Source organism: Oncorhynchus nerka, linkage group LG15, assembly GCF_034236695.1.
Source record: "Oncorhynchus nerka isolate Pitt River linkage group LG15, Oner_Uvic_2.0, whole genome shotgun sequence".
Lineage (NCBI taxonomy): Eukaryota > Metazoa > Chordata > Actinopteri > Salmoniformes > Salmonidae > Oncorhynchus > Oncorhynchus nerka.
In genome coordinates this window covers 73656672-73682112 of record NC_088410.1, presented here as the reverse complement: position 1 = coordinate 73682112, position 25441 = coordinate 73656672, and the positions used below count along the sequence as shown (strand labels likewise).

General features: G+C 43.8%; 1 protein-coding gene across 15 annotated transcripts in view; it reads right to left on the bottom strand.

Moving 5' to 3' along the window:
- Positions 1-3213: 3213 nt before the first annotated feature.
- Positions 3214-25441, bottom strand: part of LOC115143275 (eukaryotic translation initiation factor 4 gamma 3-like) — a 72782-nt gene continuing 50554 nt past the window's right edge. For 8 of the 15 annotated variants that reach the window (XM_029683497.2, XM_029683499.2, XM_029683500.2 and 5 more), the window contains 22 exons: positions 18317-18590; positions 18066-18190; positions 16791-16931; positions 16230-16394; positions 15810-16007; positions 15411-15554; positions 14990-15226; positions 11893-11997; positions 11340-11478; positions 10958-11094; positions 10168-10258; positions 9931-10057; positions 9620-9831; positions 9382-9497; positions 6513-6685; positions 6284-6409; positions 5853-5934; positions 5511-5609; positions 5260-5406; positions 4980-5061; positions 4731-4877; positions 3214-3849 (listed from right to left, as the gene is read on the bottom strand). In XM_029683497.2, coding sequence (XP_029539357.2) covers positions 3668-3849; positions 4731-4877; positions 4980-5061; positions 5260-5406; positions 5511-5609; positions 5853-5934; positions 6284-6409; positions 6513-6685; positions 9382-9497; positions 9620-9831; positions 9931-10057; positions 10168-10258; positions 10958-11094; positions 11340-11478; positions 11893-11997; positions 14990-15226; positions 15411-15554; positions 15810-16007; positions 16230-16394; positions 16791-16931; positions 18066-18190; positions 18317-18590 — 3249 coding nt within the window. In that variant the 3' untranslated portion in view covers positions 3214-3667. The remainder of the gene's footprint in view (positions 3850-4730; positions 4878-4979; positions 5062-5259; positions 5407-5510; positions 5610-5852; positions 5935-6283; positions 6410-6512; positions 6686-9381; positions 9498-9619; positions 9832-9930; positions 10058-10167; positions 10259-10957; positions 11095-11339; positions 11479-11892; positions 11998-14989; positions 15227-15410; positions 15555-15809; positions 16008-16229; positions 16395-16790; positions 16932-18065; positions 18191-18316; positions 18591-25441) is intronic. The other 7 variants (XM_029683503.2, XM_029683508.2, XM_065001888.1 and 4 more) reach the window with 3 other exon arrangements.

Here is a 25441-nt window from a genome sequence, read left to right as displayed (position 1 = left end):
TTCTCCCAGATTTGCTTACCAGGCAGTAGCCAGAACTGTTCCGACCCAGTAAATACATCTGAACCCTTCAGGTCAAAACGCATAGCTACCAGAATGTGGACAGCACGTAGAAGGGGCAGGATATGGCTGGGAAAACGTACCAGGGATGGAAGATGTTGCTGTACTCCTAATTATCCTATTATCTAAAATGATAAGTTAAAGATTGAAATCCTGCTCGTTTTTAATTAAAACTGCGCTTTTCGTCCTTATGACTACAACAGAAGCCACAGCAGCCATTTTGGAATGGCATGCAGAATATCGCGTTGTGAACAACAAAGGAGACTGATTGGCTGACTATCCTTTGTTGTTCAACGCGACGTGCCATTCCAAAATGGCTACGGCATTCCAACCTGAGAGATCCAGACACAAACAGAACTAGGTAACACAGACACGTCACCGGGACTATAAAGCTGAAGCATCCGTATAGAACGTTCTCACCACCAAATATGGTAGTGAGAGGAAGTCCAGCGGCGCGGGTGGTGGGATTTAGTTTGTGCACTTCAGAGGCATTCCCTAACGGAAATACAAGCTACAACGCGCCAATACTATATCGCTAGCTTGTGCTTGACTTTGCCCATTCTGGCTTGTTCTGCCCACTATGCTCTCACTGTAAAATACGCAGATTAACTATATTGGGTTAGTTATACATCTCTTTGGTTCAGATATATGTTCTCGCTAACCAGGCGCCAACCTTTGTCCTGCAGAAGTCACTGTGAACTACAGTGTTGGCCTACTTGATTGTAGCTGGATAAGGTTAACTCAAATAGTTAAAAGGACGCAACATTATATATCTGTCCTATTATGGCTTCTGAGAGCATGGGCAGCGCCATTGAGGCCTTCTCAATTTTGAAGTAGTCAATTTTAATCTACTACTTCTATGAGTTGGTAAACAAATTGAAATGGTGCATACTGCCACCTAGAATGTGTTGTTTGAACAGGTATAAATCCAAGGTTGGCGATTTACTGCCAATGTTTGCTCATAAATATAATTCATTGGCTGATCACACTTTATGACCTGGATGGAATTATGTGAGCCTTCCTTAACCCATAGGAAATCAGCACCCAGTTAACCACTTCAAAATGGTGAAAGTCCTCAATGGCGCTGCCAATGCTAAAACAGACTTCTGGGCACTAGTCCATCTCTATGGGTTAACCCTAGTCTCTCCAAGATTAGGTCATCCCATACCTGCAGCTACCAATGAAATCCTATCCATTAAGTATTTGTTATGAAAGCTGTTTGAATATCCCAATGGTCTCCGTCAGCTCCAATCTAGATTTCAAATACCATTACTGGTTTCCAGTCTGTCAGTTAGAAATCATCTGAAATGTGATCAAAGGCAATGGTAGACACAGACTTACATTTCTGCAGACTGTATGTGAATGCCCTCTGCAGATGTTTCCTCTCATCCATTACAGTGGAGTGTAACTTCAGTTCAGTAACTACACCGGAATTAGAGATCACATGAGCATTACATAGGAATGCTGGCAAACGTCATAAGGCTATGCAAGATATGACTTGTCCTACCACAATCATGCCCCATCTTACATCGTGCTCAGCTAGTTCATTACAATATTTCCACACTAATACAGGTTATAAAATAAGATACGGTCAATCCCCCGTTGAGGAAAAGTTACTGTCGCTAATTTGCTTTTCAACCAATGTGCATGAATGGAGAAAACTGGCAACTCTTATTAGAAAAGGCTCAATAATAGATGCTAATTGTTCTAGTTAACTTCATTGGTCCGCCAATAGTTGCTTATATACACAAAAGTACGTGGATTCTGCTTTTTCAGCCACACCATTTGCTGACAGGTGTATAAAAGAGTACACAGCCATGCAATCTCCATAGAAAAACATTGGCAGTAGACCTCCCTTCCTGAAGAGCTTAGTGACATTCAACGTGGCACTGTAACAGGACGCCACCTTTCCAACAAGTCAGTTCATAAAATTTCTGCCCTGCTAGAGCTGCTCATCAACTGTAAATGCTGTTATTGTGAAGTGGAAACGTCTAGGAGCAACAATGGCTCAGCCGCAAAGTGGTAGGCCACACAAGCTACCTGCCGAATGCCAACTGTAAAGTTTGGTGGATGAGGATTAAATGGGGCTGTTTTCCATGGTTCAGACTAGGCCCATTAGTTTCAGTGAAGGGAAATCTTAACACTACAGCACACCATGACATTCTAGACGATTCTGTGCTTCCAACTTTGTGGCATACAGTTTGGAGAAGGCCGTTTCCTGTTTCAGCATGACAATGCCCACGTGCACAAAGCGAGGTCCATACAAAAATGGTTTGTCGAGATCGGTGTGGAAGAACTTGACTGGCCTGCACGGAGCCCTGACCTCAACCCCATCGAACACCTTTGGGATGAATTGGAACGTCGACTGCAAGCTAAGTCACCCAACATCAATGACTGGCCTCACTAATGCTCTTGTTGCAGAATGGAAGCAAGTCCGCACAGCAATGTCTCAACATCTAGTGGAAAGCCCTCTTACAAGAGTGGAGGCTGTTATAGCAACAAAGGGGGGCCCAACTCCATATTAATGCCCGTGATTTTAGAATGAGATGCTCGACGAGCAGCTGTTCACATACTTTTGGTAATGTATCTTTTACAATTCCTATACTGTAGTATCATTTTAGAGATGGCACTTGACACAAAATTCACTTTCAACTTCAGACTGCATTGCAAGCAATGTTAAAACCAAGTAAAAAAACTCTTGTAGTGCAAACATCACCACTCAACAAAATAACCACCATTGATTGCATTTGCTATGTTTTTTAAATTCCTTTTTTGTCTTTAATGTATTTACAAGCTTTTAATTTGCTCTGTAGGTCTGAAGTATTACAAGCGCTTCATGTTCAGCAACCCTGGCATTTGCTTTTTAAACTTGCATTTTGCTTATTTCATTTGAATGCATCTATTGTTCATTGTTGTTTATTTATGTTCATGTGATGTTCTTTTGTGGACTGATTTGCATTGCTTCTTGAATGCATACCGCTGCCTCTTGGGAAGTTTACGTACATATCACATAGAGAGCAAGCCAAATCAGAGGAAACACTTCCTGTGATTAATCACTGATAACCATTGACGTCAGTTGTCCCTGTGCATTCACTCTCTGCCTTCCCCTTCTTCCAAAATAACTTTTTACCCTGTTTTCAACCAAACAACATGGAATCCAGGGAGGCTATTTATTTCACAATTATTATTGTTATTATAATTAATATTGTTATTTCTATTCATCATCAATGTTCTCATTGTGAGCATCTGCAAATGTTAAATAAACGTCCATATTTGCAGTCCTTAAAAAAATAATAAATTAAAGAGTCCGGAACCTATGTATCTTTAAGTCTCTTCTTAAAAAGTAACAAAAGAAAAGTTAAAATTTAAAACAAAAATATTTTCTATGTATAATACAGGTATTTAGTGCTTCCGCCGTTAGAATTCAAACTCAAAATGGCGGCATGTCTCAGAACCATTCCGCAGAAAAAATTCCAGCCGTATACATGTCATTCTGCCCGCACACATTTTGTAGGTTTGTCCGTTTGTTCTGCTACGAGGATGCAGTTATTCTATGTAGCAACAGCTGGCCTCTTGTCCTGGAGGCTTGCAGCGGTCACCTGCTCCCTTGTCAATTATCCTCCGACTCTTCCTCGGCCTCCCTCAGCCAGGTGAAAAAAGCGGTTACAGACTTGAGAGCCACACCTTTGCCCAGCTGCTCCGCGGGGTCCTTGCTGGTCTCCCACTTGTAAAAAGCGTCCTCCGAGATGACGTCTTCGTCATACAGACAGTCAAAGAACATCCGGAGCAGGTCTGGAGAGACAGAGGGGAAAGGGCTATAATAACCAAATAATAACCAAATCCCTTAAATCTAGAATCCTTAATTGAAACGATAAGTGGCTCCCCACCTATGTTTTGGTAAAAAGCTGAGGGATGGGCCTGGAGAAATGTAACCACTCAAATTCATAGACAGGGCTATGTATGCAAGGACTATCCATCCATGATATCAACATTTGAGTGGTTAAATTCAAAGATTTAACCATGTTACATTTGCATTGTTTACAAACATTGGAGTAAAACAAGCATATTTCGGGTTCTGATGGGGTATGACAATTAAACTAAGCTCATAAGTGATTTATAAGATAGATTATTCAAGAATAACATTTTATTTTATTTATAACTTTTTATACAACTAGGTAAATGGGTGTATATATCATTCATTTATAAGAAAAAAAAATGTATGTAGCAACTAAGGATTCTAGCTTTAAATGAGTCTGTTTTCATAGTAAGTTCATGAAGACATTTTTATATAATAGCAATGGCTGCATGAAATAAAACCATAAAAGGATGTCTTCAGGGCGGCAGGTAGCCTAACATATAAAGCATAGGGTCAATAACAGAAAGGTTGCTGGTTCAGATACCTGAGCCGACAAGGTGAAAAATCTGTCAATGGGCCCTTGAGAAAAGGCACTTAACCCCAATTTGATCCAGGGGCACCGTACTATTATGTCTGACCCTGTAAAACCAAACAATTTACTGCACTGATCTGGTGTATGTGACAAAAAAACATTTTAGTTTTGTCAAGAATAAAAAAGTAAATGTAAAATGGTTCTGTGCAGGGCAGGAGACAGAACCGTGCTCATATCTTTATAGTGAATCTTCAGGTTTAACGTTCTAAGTGGAATGTTACTTACTAGGAGGCTGATCCAGTGTGACTATCAGCGCCTGAAGTGCATAAAGTGCTTGAAGCTGTCGCTCAGTGTCTGAGTTAAGGTACTTGAGTAATACGGGCAATCTCCTCTGTATGATGGCTACGTCCACTCGACAGGAAGTGCTTTCATCTACACAAGAAACAAAGATGGAGAAAATTATTGTGAACTGCTCTAGCTATATAATATATACAAAACAATGGACTGTCCCTCGCTAAAAGAATGACAGCTTACCTTTCACCGCTGCCTTACACACAGCAGTCATCAGAGCTCTCAGGAACGGAGACGAGCTCATCTGAGATTCATCTAGATTTGCCTGGGATGTGGCGGACAACAGAGGAGCACAAAGAAGCTCCGGTTAGACATGGGAAAGCAGCACGACATCAGTGCCTGGATCTCTGACACTTCACTTGAAATATGCAACACTATGTATTTATAATCCAATATGTGTATGACAATGCCAAACGTGCCTGTGCTGGGCTGTGTAGTGGGCTTTTAATGTTACAGTTCGTACCTCTACCCAGTCAAAGATCTGCTCATCACTGGCCATGTCCTCCAGCAAGAGTCTCTCCAGCTGCCGGTTGAGCACCTCGGGGGACAATTCTGTCGCAGAGAGGGCTGCCTCAGGGCTAGAGCAGTCCACCACAGTGAACTGGAGCTTCTGACAGGAGGAGGGGAGACGGAGAGGAGAGAAGGTTTAGGTTGCTGTGAAACCGTTTCTTGGGATGCCTCCATGCCGTAATACAATGAGTCTCTCTCACTAACCTGCTGCGAGATGAAATCCTGGATGTCCTCTTCCTCTGGCAGAAAGTCACTCCAGCTGAGGTCCGCCTTTCTCCACAAGGTGCCTACTTTCCTATGGCTCTGTGTGGGAGACAGACAGGACAACATGTCAGTACCCTGGCATCCAATAGTTAATGGGTTTGCTGACTTGATACTCACTTGCACCCCGACAAAAGTCATGCAAAAATATCCGACAGCTATATTAACAAGATGCTGTGTGAAATTCCCTCTCAGGTCAGAAGAGCTAAAGGGGTAAAACATTCTTTCAGGAATATTAGAGGAAAAAAAGAACTAGAGGAATAAAACCCACACAATGTAACTTACCATTTGTTTGCATAGTATGTGCAGTATTTCAGAAAATAAGACCCCAGCTCTTCCAACAGGAAGTAAAGGTTTGCTTAATTCACTGTGGACAAAGATAAAAGCATTAGATGTCTCCAGCGGTTCTATCCCGCCCAACTGTTTTCCTTCATATCACAGTTTACAGAAAGCAGGGAATGGAGGTGTGAGAGCCAACATCAACACTCCATAATGAAAGAACTGCGATAGCAACAAGCAGCAATCCTTGAGAGGGAACGGAATGGAGTACATTTTACTCATCATGCAGACTGTGAGATCTGAATAAATGTGGGTTGCATGTGGAGTGATCTGATCAGATAAGATCTGTTGATGCAATAATAACCCCCCATTGATCCCCATAACTTTACAGGGAGATAACAATACAATATTGTTGTGCTGTAGAGTAGCATTGTTACCTAAAGAGCTCTCTCATAGAGAAGCCCCCATCTCTCAGCACAGGGCTGAGCAGCTCGGCCAGATACAGCCAGATATGGGGAATGTCAATGGCCATGTCGTCCGCCAGTTCAAGGGTGTCAGCAAACCTGAAGGAAACACAGATATTCTGAGGAGACAGCCATTTTAGATACAGCACAGTTGTTCGATGACAGCTCGAATGAGAGCAGATGGATATGTAGGCAGGCTGACCCTTTGAAGAACTGGGGCTTGGGCAGGGTGCCCTGCTGCACTAACTGGAAGAGGAGCTGGCCCATGTGGTCCCGTGTGATCTGACTGCGCTCCAGGGTGGACTCCACCCCCACACGAACAAACACGTGGAGCTGAGAGGACAGGTCCAGCTCGTTCACACACTGCACAGCCTCCTACAGAGAATACAAACACACATATTGGTGTTACAAACTTCCTGTAGAGTAAAATACAAAAGCATGCACATACAGTATGCAGCATTATCAGAGGACCGGGCACAGATTAAGCACCATCAAATGGGAAGAATGACAAAAGAAAATTATTTTGTGACAAGCGAGCACATAGAGTAACAGTCAAAACGTTTGTACACACTTACTCATTCCAGGGTTTCTTTATTATTTTTCTTCTACATTGTAGAATAATATTGAAGACATCAAAACTATGAAATATCACATATGGAATCATGTAGTAACCAAAAAAGTGTTAAACAAATCAAAATCTATTTTATATTTGAGATTCTTCAAAGTAGCCCCCCTTTGCCTTGATGACAGCTTTGCACACTCTTTCTGAGAGTTTGTGCAAACCCACAGGTTCATCTCAGACAATCCCGCAGTGAAGAAGCCTGATGTGGAGATCCTGGGCTGGCATGGTTACATGTGGTCTGCGGTTGTGAGGCTGGTTAGACATACTGCCAAGTTCTCTAAAACGACGTTGGATGTAGTTTATGGTAGAGAAATTAACATTCAATTCTCTGGCAACAGCTTTGGTGGAAATTCATGCTCCCTCAAAACTTTAAACATCGTGGCATTGTGTTGTGTGACGAAACTGCACGTTAGAGTGACCTTTTATTGTCCACAGCACAAGGTGGATCTGTGTAATAATTATGCTGTTTAATCAGCTTCTTGATATGCCACACTGGTCAGGTGGCTGGATTATCTTGGCAAAGGAGAAATGCTCAATACCAGGGATGTAAACTAATTTGTGCAAGCAAATTTGAGAGAAATAAGCTTTTTTTTTGTGCATTTATTTTTATGGATGCCAATTAGCTGCTGCAAAGGCAGCATCTACACTTCCTGAGGTCCAGCAAAATTAAGGCAGTTATATAATTTAAAAAACTTTTCAATACATTCATAACATATTTCACAACACACTAAGTGTGTGCCCTCAGGTCCCAACTCCACTGCCACATATCTACAACACAAAATCCATGTGTATATAGTGCATATGTTATCATGTGTGTTCTCAAATATAATTATTTTAGTTTTTGAAATATTTAGGACTAACTTATTCCTTGCCACCCATTCTGAAACTAACTGCAGCCCTTTTAAGTGTTGCAGTCATTTCAGTCGCCGTAGTAGCTGACGTGTATATTGTTGAGTTATCCGCATACATAGACACACTGGCTTTACTCAAAGCCAGTGGCATGTTGTGAGTAAAGATTGAAAAAAGTAAGGGGCCTAGACAGTTTCCCTGAGAAATTCCTGATTTTATCTGTATTATGTTTGAGAGGCTTCCATTAAAGAACACCCTCTGTGTTTTATTCGACAGTTAACTTGTAATCCACAATATAGCAGAGGGTGTAAAGCCATAACACAAGTCGCTCTGGATAAGAGCGTCTGCTAAATGACTTAAATGTAAATGTTTACAGCAGCAGATTATGATCGATAATGCCAAAAGCCGCACTGAAGTTTAACAAAACAAACCCCCTCCAATTTTTATCATACATTTCTCTCAGCCCATCAGTAATTTGTGTAAGTGCTGTGCTTGTTGAGTGTCCTTCCCTATAAGCATGTTGAAATTCTGTTAAAATAGCATTGTATCTGGTCAAACACCATTTTCCCCTGGTAACATGCTGATTGGTTGGCTATTTGAGCCAGTAGAGTGCTTTACTATTCCTAGGTAGCGAAATGACTTTTGCTTCCCTCCAGGCTGGAGGGCACACACTTTCTTGTAGGCTTCAATTGAAGATATGGCAAATAGGAGTGGCAATATTATCCGCTATTATCCATCCAAGTTGTTAGACCTGGTGGCTTGTCATTGTTGATAGACAATTTTTTCACCTCTTCCACTCACACTTCCAAGAACACAATTCTTGTCTTTCATAATTTGGTCAGATATACTTGGATGTGTAGTGTCAATGTTTTTTGCTGGCATGTCCTGCCTAAATTTGCTAATCTTGACAATGAAAAAATAATTAAAGTAGTTGGCAATATCAGTCGGTTTTGTGACGAATGAGCCATCTGATTCAATGAATGATGGAGCAGAGTTAGCTTTTTTCCCCAAAATGGAAATGACTTCTCCAGACAAAGATGGCTCCATTGGAAAACTCATCTGGGACTAACTTCGTTAGCTTGATGGCTAATGTTAGCAGCCATTACCATTTCAGGGATATTTTAATTTAGCTCATGAAACCAACACTTTACATGTTGCATTTATATTTTTGTTCAGTATAAATAGATAAGCTAGCTATAGTCTTAGCCATGTAACGGGACTGCATAGCTAGATTGATTGTGTTGCGTTTCCCCAATCAATTTACTTTGTATTTTTTCTCTCAAAATATTAGGTCAGTAAAACTGAAACAGTTCATCCCCTGAATGGATGGAGGCAGCAAAGAAATGTACTAGCTGTGATTTACAACCTGATAGCAAAATTTAATAGACTACCTAGCGATTTATTGGTGAATTGTATTAAGAATCCATTTAATTCTGCCAACAATGCCTTACTCTATGTAATGGAATTTTGAGTCAAATATAACCTCTTATAAAGTTGGTTTTGAAGCATAAACTGCTCATTTGATATTTTAGACCGATATGATGATTATCTGTGTTTAAAGCAGTTCAAATGGTGTCAGTTCCACTTTAAATGACTGTACCTTATAGTCGTTGATGTGCAAGAACTCGTCAATGATAGCTTTGGACTTCCTCTCCATCTCCTCCTCAGAGAGGGCAGGTCTGTCTGGAGACTGGGCAACCACAGGCTCTGCTTTCACTGCAGGGGGAAACAACAATGTTACAAGAGCGCTCTCCTGCTAGAGAGAGAGTGTGTGTGTGTCCACTGACTCTGTGTGTTTAGTCATTGTATGTCTCTAGAACTGGGTTTTGTTGCCTTACCAGGCTCCCTGGCTCTGCTGCACTCTGGCTCAGTTTTGTCCTCGCTGACGCTGAGCCTCCTGATGCTCTCTAGCTCTCTGTGGGGCTCCTCGGGACTCAGGGCCGGGCTCGCCAGCAGCTCTTTGGCACTGACGCCTCGAACGAAGGAACCAAGCCGCGGCGGGGCTGAGCTCAAGAGCTTCTCGCTTCGCTCTTTCCCTGCACTGCTTCGACTGAGGGAGGAGAAAACACACACATTACAAATGTTTTGCCTCAAAATAAGATGTTCAGAGACCAAATCCATTATACAAGTTTCAAAATGTGATCATTACCTGCCCAAGGTTCTTCTAGTGTCATACTCTGGGTTTTGTGCAGGTGGGGTGGTGGGTTGAGTTGGAGTGGACTGGAGTGCAGAATACCGGTTTAAACTGGCGCCACCACCACCAGACCGGGATAATTCTGATGGGAGACAAGATGAAGCAGCGGACATTACATTTCAACCAGAACACAATTACAGCTAATTCAACTGGATCATCAATGTGTGTGTGAGACACGTTATGTCTCCTCACCAGAGTCACTGGCTTTGGCCCCTCCACTACTGCCCTTCATCCAGTTGAGTGAGGCCCGTGGTCCCAGTTGGATCTTCTCATCCATCTGAGGCTAGATAGGATGATGACAGACAAACAGTTCACCTTCCAATACTCATATCATGTGATCTGGGCCTACAATGCAATAATGACTAACAATCTCTGAGAATGGAGAGCTGCCTTATACATCATTGGTACTGACACACAGAGGACTGTCTGGGGTTCTAACATCTTTCCTCCAGCAGGGGATGCCATGCACCAGTATGCAAGGCTTTGTGTGGTTGTACCGCAACTATCCAGCAGGTGGACATGTATTATTTCACCACCAGTACAATATCATGAGGACAGGGATGTGTGCCACATGATATTGTAGAAGTATTAATGACGAACTACAGGATGCCTATAAGTGAGAAAATAGCTGATGCGGTGTAATGTCTACAGTACAGCACAATAGTGTTTCATCTTCTAGTTGGCATTGTATGGCAGTTGGGAAGACCATGTACCTAATACAAATGCAAACATGTCCAGGAAGACATGTGCTTGCAGACCAATGAGGACACAAATCTTCATTAATGGGTTAAACATAAGTCAGCCTGACATTTTGAGTTATGTCATCCAACTTCTAAAGACTTGAAGGAACCAAACATCTACTATTGTCCAACGCCATTTTGTAATTAAAATAGAATCCACTTAAACACCAGTGAACCTCCATGGTAAACCATCCAAAAGAGGAAGTCAAAAGTTTAGATCTACAGGTGTTTTTGGGGCTGACCTTGGAGATCTTGGGGATCTTGGTGGGGTCAATGGTCCTGCTGTTCTTGGTCATGGGCACAGTGTTCCAGGTCTCCTCTCTCTGCTGCACACGCTGCTCCCTCTGCTGTTCTCTCTGCTGTTCTCTTTGCTGCTGCTCTGGAGGACAGAGGGAACACACATGGGGGATGAGATGTTAATGGGTTTATTAAAAGACAACTCAAATTGTGACAACATCAACACCTCATGCCCCAGGCTTGAGAGAATACAATGGGGTGAGTTGACAGAAGGGAGAGAGTGGGGGAGCCTTCTGTCCACTGTGGGCCACTGTAGCATTTCTGAGTCTGCAAGTTATGGGGAGGGGATAAGCCTTAAAGAGGATTTAGCCCATGGGCCTGGCTGACCTGGCCTTCTCTTGGTGTCCTTGGAGAGCAGCTGCTGGTGCACCTTCCTCTGCTCCTCCTGCTCTTCAATCTTGGCCTCTTTGTGGATCTGCTCGATGGTCTTGGGTCCCTGGTCGGCTCTCCTGGACACCCAGTTGTGCTGGAGAAAAAGAGCAGTGTTAGACTTACGCAAGGAGTTTCCTCAGAGAAACAATCTGGTGTTTTGAATTAGTGAACTGTGTACAACATAATTGGCCAACAGTCACATAGCCCCAATGGCACAGTAGTATTGTGTGGAGGGCTGTGCAGAATGTTTAATTCTATGCTCAAATCTCACTGATTAGAATCTCACCGATTGTTTTCTTCCTCAGATCTAATTATTGGTGTGCTCAGGGAGCCTGCATGAAATGGAGGTACTGAAAATGAGCATTCTGATTCACTGTAATGGAAAATACATCCTCACAGCTGAGCTGGACAGAACACCACAAATCTCAAGAATGCATGCACGCACGCACGCACATATCCCCACCGCTCCCGCCCCACCAACACAGAGGGAGACGCACACACAACTTACCAATCGGAGATCTATCACGTCTTGCAGCATAAACCGTATCCGAGACGATGTCTTCCGCTCCTTGACAATTTTCTCCATCTGATTGAAATACTGATCCATGCGAGGCTATGACAAGAAAGAGAGAAATTAAGGGTCAATGCAAAGTGGTGTATTAATACAACATTTTCACTATTCACTCCAGTGGACAGCCAGACACTCTCAATTAATTTCACTCCACTCCATTAAGTAATTCAATGTGCACTTTATTTCTTGGAACAATACTTTTGATGTACACTGAACAAAAATATAAACACAACATGCAATTTCAAAGATTTTACTGAGTTACAATTTGTAAAATGTTGATCCAGGGCATCCCAAACATGCTCAATAAGTGACATGTCTGGTGAGTATGCAGGCCATGGAAGAACTGGGGCATTTTCATCTTCCAGGAATTGTGTACAGATCCTTGCAACATGTGGCTGTGGTTTATCATGCTGAAACATGTTATGGTGGCGGATGAATGGCAAGACAATGGGCCTCAGGATCTCGTTGCATTCAAATTTCCATTGATAAAATGCAATTGTGTTCATTGACTCGGGGCGGCCTAGTGGTTAGAGCGTTGGACTAGTAACCGGAAGGTTGTGAGTTCAAACCCCCGAGCTGACAAGGTACAAATCTGTCGTTCTGCCCCTGAACAGGCAGTTAAACCCACTGTTCCCAGGCCGTCATTGAAAATAAGAATGTGTTCTTAACTGACTTGCCTGGTTAAATAAAGGTAAAATGTAAAAAAATAAATAATTGTCTGTAGCTCATGCCTGCCCATACCATAACCCCACCGCCACCATGGAGCACTCCGTTCACATCATTGACATCAGCAAACTGCTTGCCCACATGACGCTGTCTGCCATCTGCCCAGTACAGTTGAAACCGGGATTCATCAGTGACGAGCACACTTCTCCAGTGGGCAAGTGGCCATCGAAGGTTAACATTTGCCCACTGAAGTCGGTTACGATGCCAAACTGCGGTCAGGTCAAGAACCTGGCGACGACGAACACACATATGAGCTTCCCTGAGACGGTTTCTGAAGGTTTGTGCAGAAATTATTTGGTTGTGCAAACCCACAGTTTCATCAGCTGTCCGGGTGGCTGGTCTCAGACGATCCCGCAGGTAAAGAAGCCGGATGTGGCGGTCCTGGGCTGGCATGGTTACACGGGGTCTGCGGTTGTGAGGCTGTTCGGACGTACTGCCAAATTCTCTAAAATTATGTTGGAGGTGGCTTATGGTAGAGAAATAAACACTCAATTATTTGGCAACAGCTCTGGTGGACATTCCTTCAGTCAGCATGTCAATTGCAAGCTCCCTCAAAAAAACTTGAGACATCTGTGGTATTGTTTTGTGAAAAAACTGCACTTGTTAGAGTGATCTTTTATTGTGCAACTGTGTAATGATCATGCTGTTTAATCAGCTTCTTGATATACCTCACCTGTCAGGTGGATGGATGATCTTGGCAAAAGCTCACTAACAGGGATGTAAACAAATTTGTGCACAAATAAATACGCTTTTTGTGCATATGGAACATTTCTGGGATCTTTAGACTTTACAGTGTAATACTTTACTTACGAGACCATTCCCAACAGTGCAGTTAAAAAGTAAGACATATTTGCTAAAAATAAATAAATAGTAACAAAAACATTAACAAGACTGTTTACAAGGAGAACCAAGGGCAATACAGTATGTACATGTGGGTAAGGGTAAAAGTGACTAGGCAATCAGGATATATAATAAACAGAGTAACAGCAGCGTATCTTTCCCCCTTCTGATGACCAGGTGGCGAATCGCATCTCTGCATGTCTGGCAGACATATCAGTGTGGATGACGGATCACCACCTCAAGCTGAACCTCGGCAAGACGGAGCTGCTCTTCCTCCCGGGGAAGGACTGCCCGTTCCATGATCTCGCCATCACGGTTGACAACTCCATTGTGTCCTCCTCCCAGAGCGCTAAGAACCTTGGCGTGATCCTGGACAACACCCTGTCGTTCTCAACTAACATCAAGGCGGTGGCCCGTTCTTGTAGGTTCATGCTCTACAACATCCGCAGAGTACGACCCTGCCTCACACAGGAAGCAGCGCAGGTCCTAATCCAGGCACTTGTCATCTCCCGTCTGGATTACTGCAACTCGCTGTTGGCTGGGCTCCCTGCCTGTGCCATTAAACCCCTACAACTCATCCAGAACGCCGCAGCCCGTCTGGTGTTCAACCTTCCCAAGTTCTCTCACGTCACCCTGCTCCTCCGCTCTCTCCACTGGCTTCCAGTTGAAGCTCGCATCCGCTACAAGACCATGGTGCTTGCCTGGAGCTGTGAGGGGAACGGCACCTCAGTACCTTCAGGCTCTGATCAGGCCCTACACCCAAACAAGGGCACTGCGTTTATCCACCTCTGGCCTGCTCGCCTCCCTACCACTGAGGAAGTACAGTTCCCGCAGCCCAGTCAAAACTGTTCGCTGCTCTGGCCCCCAATGGTGGAACAAACTCCCTCACGACGCCAGGACAGCGGAGTCAATCACCACCTTCCGGAGACACCTGAAACCCCACCTCTTTCAGGAATACCTAGGATAGGATAAAGTAATCCTTCTCACCCCCCCCCTTAAAAGATTTAGATGCACTATTGTAAAGTGGCTGTTCCACTGGATGTCTTAAGGTGAACGCACCAATTTGTAAGTCGCTCTGGATAAGAGCGTCTGCTAAATGACTTAAATGTAAATGTAATGTAAATGTATGTGAAGTGTGTTTGCGTGCGCCATCAATATGGATGCGTGTGTGTTTAGCATATGTAGTGTGTGTTTGTTGCAGAGTCAGTGTAGTATGAGTGAGGACCACAGAGTCTTAAAACTGTGGCAGAGCCCAAAAGGGAGAACACTTCTGTACATGTCTAGGAGCTATTCCTTTGGTCAGCAGCAGGTTAAAACAGGCCAGACAACAGCAGACAAGAGGGAACAGTGAGATGTCTTCAACCATGTCTCTTCACCCACATCCCTGCAGCCCTCAGAGGCATCCCCATACCACCATCTGGAATTAATTTAAGCCCCCTCCTCTCCCCAGCCCATCCCTATGGCTTACCTTGGCCTTCTCAAAGTCCAGGTCTTTGCCAATGGTGGTGAGCAGCCTGCACAGGCACTCCAGCGATTCCTCGTCATGGTTCTTCAGCAGCTTGACCACACAGTCGTGCATGATGGCCTCTGTCAGCATCTTGAGTTTGAACAGCTCCCCGATGAACCTGATATTTCCTATGGAGCGCCGGCGGGCCTTGTCCTTGGCCTCCTCCAGCTCCAACCGTAGTCTCTCTTGATCACTGGACTGGAAAGGAAATGGAGAGTAGATTGTCAGACCTAACAGCAAACCCCACACTCACTATTCAACTAACATCAGCAACTGACAGGATCCCATAGAGTTCTCTGCTCTATATTCCCCTACTAGGGACAGTAGGTGACAAACCGGTTGGTGATCTGGGTAGTGTGTGTGTGTCAGGTGATCTGGGTACCTGTGCAGAGTCGAGCTCCTTCTGTTTCCTCTCAAACACCACGTCGTCCACCTTGTCCCGCTCAAACTCCTTCTGACAGCGGTTGAGCAGAAGCTTACGGAAGTTCACTGTGGTGTTGGGTTTGTCTGTCATGGGCACTTTGAGCTGGAGAGCAACCGAGATAAGTAACAATTTGGTTAGAGGGGAAGAAATATGGGGGAAACACTTTGAATTGAACGGGAGATGGTGTCGAAGAGTGAAAAGGGGGGCAGAAATGTACATTTAGGGACATTTTGCTGAATGTGTATGAGGCTTTAGAGGACCCATGCATATACAGATTATATTTTGATGTTGGCTAGCAGCATTCAGAGGAACCACAAGTAATCATGTCTGAATGATATAGAACTGAGCATAACATACCGTGGTGAGGCAGCGGCACATGTTCCCGTAGGCCACAGAGAAGCCGGGCTCGTCGATGGCCTTCTCAAAGACCAGGTCGATGACGCCCTTGAGGCGCTCCTCCGTGTCGATGGTAAGGTCCGTCACCTGCTTCATCAGCTGGTTGAACATCTGAGGCGTCAGTTTGTTGAGGATGCTGCGCACCTTCCGGAAGAGCTCCTGACACAGCAACAACATCCTCATCATTTATTGAGGTGAACATTCATTCACTCACTCACACTTCATTTCATCTTTGGTCTCTTGACAACTCCTTGGTCACAACATTTCTTTCCTGTGTGGAGCGGAGCGGCTGCTGAAGAATCTCATAATATCTTGTAGTTGAGTAGGGTGTGTGTTTTTGACTGTGTGGTTGTGTCTGATGAAAGGTTGGGCTTATCCTACCTGTGTTGTAATGACCTCAGGGTCGTCTGACGGCCCCGCCCTCTTCATGCCAGGTTTCCAGGCGTTCTCGGCCTTCTTCAGCTGCACCTCGTCGTTCGCTGACACGTTCAGGATAATCTTTCTGGGCGGGGGCCGCCGGGCACCCCCCCCCATGTTCATCATCTGCTGGAGGACAGAGAGGAGACCGCACAACTCGTCACTTCTACAGTTCACCACCAACAAAACACAATATTGCCAAGACTCCTCAGATAAGGGCTTGGGTTGTGCGCTGATGTTCAATTAACGACTTTCCGTGAATGAGCACGACTTTGGGAAATGACTCATCTCTAGCAAACCAACAAGAGCTGCAAATAATTCCCCATGATTAATTTATCTCACTATGATACCAGCCCAGCGATGTTGTTTGTTACCATACCAGAAGACTCTGGGGGAAGTTAAACGCACAAGGTAATATTCTTTGAGTGCATGTGAGAGAGAAAGATGAGAAACACAAAGGCAAGAGACATTATTTGAGAGAAAGAGGGGTGTTGTGTTGGTGTCAGGTGGAGGAGTAGTAATTACGTGAGCGTGTGCGTGACTCACTGCAGCGCCGCGTCCTCCACTCATCTGCCTGCCAAAGTCAGCGAAGGCAGGTGTGAAGTCAGGGCCACGAGAGATCACCCTGGATTCCACCGCCCGGGTTGGCAGCTTGTTTTGGTTTATCTGCAGACACACAGGGAGCGAGAAGGTGAGCTGACAGACCAGCAGGGGGAGCAGTGATTCTCTAACACTGTGGGCCTAGCCATAGGGGAAAAGCAGTGGCTGTATAATCCAAATCAAATAATGTTTCACTGTCACATACCTCGGATAGGTGCAATAATGAATATGATATAACAATAATAATATAATGATCAATATGGTGAAACCGCTACCAAGCCCATCAGAGGGAAAGGTAGGGTTACTACCATATTGCATATACCCATCAACTATTTCAGATCTACATGAAGTGCCTGAGGTAGGGGCTGGGAGTTGTTTCTGGCCTACCACTGGGGAGAAAGACTGGCCAGACCCAGACCCCCCCCCCCAGGTCTATTCCACTGGTTTTTACTGAGCGGTGGTGGATTCTCAATAAAAGTCCTAGCTCACCACCAACTTCGTATGTTGTTTTGTGTTTCAGCTATGCTTTCGATAAATTATGTTTAAACACATTTTGTGACTGGCACAGTGAGTGAAGTCAGAACCAGATGTGGAAGGAGGACTGAGGGGAACACTGTGGGAGAAGGAGGGGAACAACTACAGCTCTCTCAGCTGTCCTGGACTTCCCTTAGTAGTCTCATCCAGCGAACATTTTCTCAGGGAGAAAAATATGACTCCTGGGACTGTACATCAATCATTGCCAGCCTTAATGCTCCTTTTCTGGGGCTGATTTATCAACACTGCCAAGTGTGACATAATGGCAATGTGATTTTAATCAAAACAGGATGTCTATGGGCTAGCCATTATAGGCTCCAACAGTATGTAGCCTATGTGGAGACGAGGGAAATTAATTTACCAGAAGCCTATCATTTCATAAATGACTATTAGACAATAGTTGAAAAAACCTATACATCTGGTCTTGTGCTTACTAAAGGGATCCCATACAGCTACTCATACTATTTGTTCTATATAAATAATCCCTGTACTTGAAAGAAAAGCTCTTTTCAAAAGCAACTTACTTTGCTAACATCTTACACTATCAATTTATAGTCCTGAATATTTACTGAACCACTGTGGGGTTTAGGGGCTTGCTCACAACTCATTCTGTCCACTAGGCTGAAGCTCTGCTCAGACCACACACACACACACACACACACACACCTTGTCCAGAACTACGTCACTGATCTGAGGTAGCCCGTCTGGCTTCTGTGTACAGGCAGCCATGAACTGGAAGCCCAGCAGGAAGTCCCGGTTGTACTGGCGCTTCCCGTTGGTCTCCGGCAGATCTGAGGAAACAACGAGAGGAAGAAAACAGCCCTGCTCATCTCATACTGTGCAAAGGTTGCATGACTTGATTGTGAAAACTAAGTGAAAAACACAAATGAAACTGAGGCTAATAACTGCCCACCTACCTTCCTGGAAGAGGTCTGGGGGTGCTCCTGTAGAGCCCTCCTTGTCCCCAGGGGTGGCCCCACTGTCACTGCTCTCTGTCTCCGAGGTGTGCCCAGCCCCATTCCTCATGGGCTCCAGCTCAGCTTCCCCATTTTCCTCTGGGGCAGGGGGCTTCTCCTCTGCCTCCATGGCTAGAGGCGCTGCTGAGGGTGGGGGCGGGCTGCTGCTACTATGGGGCCTGGCGGGCTGCAGGGCCTGGTCTCCAGCAGCCTCCTCCACAGGCTTGAGCTCCTCCTGGGGGAGGCAAGGGAGGGAGAGGGGTGAGATAGAGGGACAGCGTGGACTTCACACAGGGGGTTTGGAACACTGATCATGATGGATAACTCCTTGCCGAGTCTTAGCCCTTCATTATAATCAGAGGGATAATATCAACACTATGCATGCCAGTCTCTCTTGGCTAAGAGTTAAGGAACGACTGACTGCATCGCTTCTGGTTTTTGTAAAGAAAAAGTTGGAAATTCCAAATAGTTTCCATAGTCAACCTACTTTGTGTGTGCATGTATTAACATGTATGTGTAACTGATCGATGTACACCAGACTGTGTGTGGGGAGCGGAGCTGGAACGTGGCCAATTTGACTGGAGCGTGGAGCGAGTTTCCCAAAGGCTGGAGTGTCAGCCTTCTCACCTGCTCCAATTTCACTCCAGTAGTACTTACTTCATGAGCTCAGGACATGCCTGGCCCAGCATGCATTTGTAGTCTACTTGTGTGCTGCTATAGCCCCCTGCTATAGCTACTGTCATGGAGTTTGACTTCTTGAAACTAGGGGGCACTATTTTCATTTTTGGAAAAATATGTTCCCCAAGTAAACGGGCTATTTCTCAGGACCATATAATAGAATATGCATATAATTGACAGCTTAGGATAGAAAACACTCTAAAGTTTCCAAAACTGTAAAAATATTGCCTGAGTATAACAGAACTGATATTGCAGGCGAAAGCCTGAGAAAAATCCAACCCGGAAGGGACTCTTATTTAGAAACCTCTGCGTCCCTATTGAGCAGTGAAAGGGATATCAACCAGATTCATTTTTCTATGGCTTCCCTAATGTGTCTAGTGTCACAAGAAACAGTTTCAGGATTTTATTTTGAAAAATGAGCATGAACGACAACATTGCGTCAGTGGTCAGCTGGTGGCTCAGAGTGATTTGTGCGTAATAGACAAAGGCGGCCATTGTGCCTCTCGCTCCTACTGGGAAGCCAACTGTCCCGGTTGATATATTATCGAATAGATATTTGAAAAACACCTTGAGGATTGATTATAAAAAACGTTTGCCATGTTTCTGTCGATATTATAGATCTAATTTGGAATATTTTTCGGCGTTGTCGTGACCTCTATTTCCGGTGGATTTCTCAACCAAACGTGAAGAACAAACGGAGGTATTTCGGCTATAAAAATGATCTGTATGGAACAAAATGAACTGGGAGTCTCGTGAGTGAAAACATCTGAAGCTCATCAAAGGTAAAATATTTAATTTGATTGCTTTTCTGATTTTCGTGACCAAGTTACCTACTGCTAGCTGGATATAATGCTATGCTAGGCTATCGATAAACTTACACAAACGCTTGTCTTGCTTTGGCTGTAAAGCATAATTTCAAAATCTGAGATGACAGGGTGATTAACAAAAGGCTAAGCTGTGTTTCACTATGTTTCACTTGTTATTTCATGAATATGAATATTTTCTAGTAATATTTTTTGTCCATTGCGTTATGCTAATTAGTGTCAGTTGATGACAATTCTCCCGGATCCGGGAGGGGTAGTTCTAAGAGGTTTTAAAGAAACTTATAAGACACACGTGCAAAATCAAGGTGACTTACAAAGATGAGGATTGTAGCAAAGTATTAAAAACAAAACAATCTGATCTCTTAAGTTTTAATGTTCGTTTTATTATCTACACAATAGGCTATCATTGATTTTGGCCCAATACGCCTGACATATTACCTCTTTCAATGAGAGGTTGGAAAGAGATGTGGAGCGTCAGAACGTGCAAGCACTGCTCCGTGAGCGATGAGCGGGATATCTAACCACTCACACACACATCATACTCATGTTTTTAAATGTATGTAACTCGTCTTTTGTCTGTGATGTATTTTTTGATGCATGTCGGAACCCAGTAATTTTTTAATTTATTTTTCGCCTTTATTTAACCAGGTAGGCTAGTTGAGAACAAGTACTCATTTGCAACTGCGACCTGGCCAAGATAAAGCAAAGCAGTGTGACACAGACAACAAAACAGAGTTACACATGGAGTAAACAATAAAAAAGCCAATAACACAAACAAATCAATGACAGTAGAAAAAAAGAAAGTCTATATACAGTGTGTGCAAAAGGCATGAGGAGGTAGGCAATAAATAGGCCATAGGAGCGAATAGTTACAATTTAGCAGATTAAACCTGGAGTCATAAATGAGCAGATGATGAAGTGCAAGTAGATATACTGGTGTGCAAAAGAGCAGAAAAGTAAATAAAATCAGTATGGGGATGAGGTAGGTAAATTGGGTGGGCTATTTACAGATGGACTATGTACAGCTGCAGCGATTGGTTAGCTGCTCAGATAGTTGATGGTTAAAGTTGGTGAGGGAGATAAAAGTCTCCAACTTCAGCGATTTTTGCAATTCGTTCCAGTCACTGGCAGCAAAGAACTGGAAGGAAAGGCGACCAAAGGAGATGTTGGTTTTGGGGATGATTAGTGTGACATACCTGCTGGAATGTGTGCTACGGGTGGGTGTTGTTATCGTGAACAGTGAACTGAGATAAGGCGGAGCTTTACCTAGCATAGACATAGATGACCTGGAGCCAGTGGGACTAGCGACGAATATGTAGCGAGGGCCAGCCAACTAGAGCATACCGGTAGTAGTGGTGGGTGGTATAAGGTGATTTGGTAACAAAATGGATGGCACTGTGATAAACTGCATCCAGTTTGCTGTGTTGGAAGCTATTTTGTAGATGACATCACCGAAGTCGAGGATCGGTAGGATAGTCAGTTTTACTAGGGTAAGTTTGGCGGCGTGATTGAAGGAGGTTTGTAGCGAAATAGAAAGCAGATTCTAGATTTTATTTATATTTTTCCCCCTTTTTCCCCCCACAATTGCGTGGTATCCAATTGTTTAGTAGCTACTATCTTGTCTCATCGCTACAACTCCCGTACGGGCTCGGGAGAGACGAAGATTGAAAGTCATGCGCCCATCCGATACACAACCCAACCAAGCCGCACTGCTTCTTAACACAGTGCGCATCCAACCCCGAAGCCAGCCGCACCAATGTGTCGGAGGAAACACCGTGCACCTGGAGATGTTTAATATGAATCTGGAAGGAGAGTTTACAGTCTAGCCAGACACCTAGGTATTTATAGTTGTCCACATATTCTAGGTCGGAACCGTCCAGGGTGGTGATGCTAGTCGGGCGGGCGGGTAGCAAACGGTTCAAAAGCATGCATTTGGTTTTTACTAGCGTTTAAGAGCAGTTGGAGGCCACGGAAGGAGTGTTGTATGGCATTGAATCTCTTTGGAGGTTAGTTAGCACAGTGTCCAAGGAAGGTAAAGTAAGACTAGCTGTCGCCATTGCTGGTGGCTAATGGGGATTCTAATAAAAAACAAAATCAGACGATAACACTTCAAATCATTAATAAAATCAAATGTTATTTATAGAATTGCACATTTTGGGGAATATTCAGAGGTGGAAACGTTGTGGGAATTAACAGGAATATATGCAAATTAATATTAATACCATTTAAATGCAGATGTTTTTTTTAAATTGTATATATTTACCATATGAAATGGAGACCGAAGCAAATCTTTTACCTTAAGTAGACAATTGCTAATGATTAAATCCTTCCAATAGAAAAAGAATAGAAAAAGCTGTTTAGTCACAAATTCTACTTTAATCAAATGATTTGACTCTTCACATGGGATGAATCCACTGAACAACAAAAGAAAGGGAATATTGAATGATCCCAATGATCCATCGCATCTCCCAAAAACATTTAACATACGGTAATACATCTGTAATACGATAGTCTAGAAACTAAAGCTTTGGTTGTCCTCCTCTCAACTCCGAGACCTCATCTTCACTGTCACTCTCCAACATTGTTGAGGATGGCTCGTTGTTAGGCTCAAAAAGCCTCAAATTTCCACAGATGGCCAACAATTTTTCAACCCTTGTATTAGTCAGCCTGGTGCGTGCTTTGGTGTGTGCGTTCCCAAACAAGGACCAGTTGCACTCTGAGGCGGCTGATGTTGGTGGGATTTGGAGGATGATTGAGGTAACAGGGAAAGAACCTCAGATCCACAAAGTCCCTTCCACCAGGTGGCTGATATGATAAGTTGGCACAACTGCCATATTGCATCTCCATCCCAAAGCCCTTGCTTGGAAGTGTACTTCGCCAGACTGCCAAGAACCTTGCCCTCATCCAGGCCAAGATGGCGAGACATGGTAGTGATGACACTATAGGCCTTGTTGATCTCTGCACCAGACAGGATGCCCTTGCCAGGGTACTTGGGGTCCAACGTGTACGCTGCAGCGTGTATGGGTTTCAGGCAGAAGTCTTCACGCTTTTTGATGCATTTCAGAACTGCAGTTTCCTCTGCTTGGAGCAAAATTGACCCTCTTGATGGGGCTGTTCATATCAGCAGACTGTGATATGGCCATTTATTGGAGAGACTCCATCCCCTCCATGAGACTGTCAAACAGGATGACAATGGGTGGTGCTCTTTTTCTTCTCACTTTGCTTGGTGAGGTAAATTGCTGCTTTAAATTGATGACCCTTCACATACCTAACCATTTCCTTGGCTCTCTTGTAAAGTGTGTCCATTGTTTTCAGTGCCATGATGTCCTTGAGGAGCAAATTCAATGCATGAGCAGCACAGCCAATGCGTGTGATGTGAGGGTAGGACTCCTCCACTTTAGACCAAGCAGCCTTCATGTTCGCAGCATTGTCTGTCACCAGTGCAAATACCTTCTGTGGTCCAAGGTCATTGATGACTGCCTTCAGCTCATCTGCAATGTAGGGACCAGTGTGTCTGTTGTCCCTTGTGTCTGTGCTCTTGTAGAATATTGGCTGAGGGATGGAGATGTAGTTAATTATTTCTTGCCCACGAACATTTGACCACCCATCAGAGATGATTTGCTTGACCTTCACTGGAACTGTTGAACTCTACATCCTGTAAATTAGTAGATAAAGCATGTCTGGTTGGAGTGGTGTATGCTGGGTGAAGAACATTCAGAAATCTCTTCCAATACACATGGCCTGTGAGCATCAGAGGTGAACCAGTTCATCAGCATTTCTCTGACTACGTTCCTCCATTGAGTCAAAAAAACTTCTGATTCCAAGACCATGAGCTGTTGCTATCGATAAGGTGTCTGATTCATTCAAATAGAAGTAGAGGGACTTTTGTCAGAATTTGCTTGTTGTGAGCGCTGAGGGAACTTTATGCACTTGGCCAGATGATTCTGCATCTTTGTTGCATTCTTCACATATGATTTGGCACAGTATTTGCAAATGTACACAGCTGGTCATTCTACATTAGCAGCAGTGAAATGTCTCCACACATCAGATAGTGCCCATGGCATTTTCCTGTAATTATTAGCAGGAAAAGTGAGTGAGTGAGTAAAAAAACCCAAATAAGGATAAATAGTTAAGCAGTTAGATTAAACAACTCCTTTGTTAGATAAATGTTTTAAAATTAAATGTGTATGGAAACAGGTGAATTACCACTTCTCAGTTAGCAAGCTAAAACCCACATGGTAGCAAGAACTAACTAGCAGAAATTGTTAACACATTAGAGATGATTTAAACACACTTTGCTGTAGGCAACTATTTACTAGTTAACAAAAAATCATGTATGTCATATAAAATATATTCACCCCACCCAGTATTCAAAATTTACCAGAAAGCATGTAGTCCTTGGCTCAGACAGTATAGTAGTGTGGGCTCAATAGCATCTCATTAGAGTGCAAGATCTTGAGAATCAGCTGTACATGTGATGGAAAAGTGTACTATACATGTGATGGAAGAATGCACTGTGCATGCAGAGGGTTGAAATTCCATCGAATTGGGGATAGTTTAACAAAAATATGCCACAAGACCTAGAATTGCCTTGTGTATCCCACAAAAAAAGGTTCACTGTAATAAGCTAACATTTTTGATGAATTTAAGCAAATTCCCAAAATTCCAAGGCTTAACTTCCTATGGAACTTTCCCCCTGAAATTTATGGAAATTTACCAGAAAGTTTTCAACCCTTTGCTACCCTAGTTATTTGTCACATGCGCTGAATAGAACAGGTGTAGACCTTACAGTGAAATGCTTAATTACAAGCCCTTAACACTTATTTTTCTTAAAACCGCGTTGTTGTTTAAGTAAAAAATAACATATAGTTAAAGAGCAGCAGTAAAATAAGAGTACCGAGGCTATATACAGGGGGTACTGGTACAGAGTCAATGTGGGCGGCACAAGTCAGTCGAGGTAATATGTAAATTTGGGTAAAGTTAAAATGACTATGCATAGATAATAACCAGAGAGTAGCAGCAGTGTAAAAGAGGGTTTGGGGACAATGCAAATAGTCTGGATAGCCATTTGACTAGCTGTACAGGAGTCTTATGCCTTGGGGTAGACGCTGTGAAGTCTTTTAGACCTAGATTTGGTGCTCCAGTACCGCTTGTCATGCAGTAGCAGAGAGAACAGTCTATGACTAGGGTGGCTGGAGTCTGACAATTGTTTGTGCCTTCCTCTGACACCACCTGGTATAAAGGTCCTGGTTGGCAGGAAGCTTGGCCCCAGTGATATACTGGGCCGTTCGCACTACCCTCTGTAGTGCCTTGCAGTCGGAGGCCGAGCAGTTGCCATACCAGGCAGTAATGCAACCAGTCAAGATGCTCTCGATGGTGCAGCTGTAGAACTTTTTGAGGATCTGAGGACACATGCCAAATCTTTTCAGTCTGCTGAGGGGGAATAGGCTTTGTCGTGCCCTGTTCATGACTGTCTTGGTGTGTTTGGACCATGATAGTTTGTTGGTGATGTGGACACCAAGGATCTTCAAGCTCTCAACCTGCTCCACTACATCACTGTGGATGAGAAAGGGGGCGTGCTCGG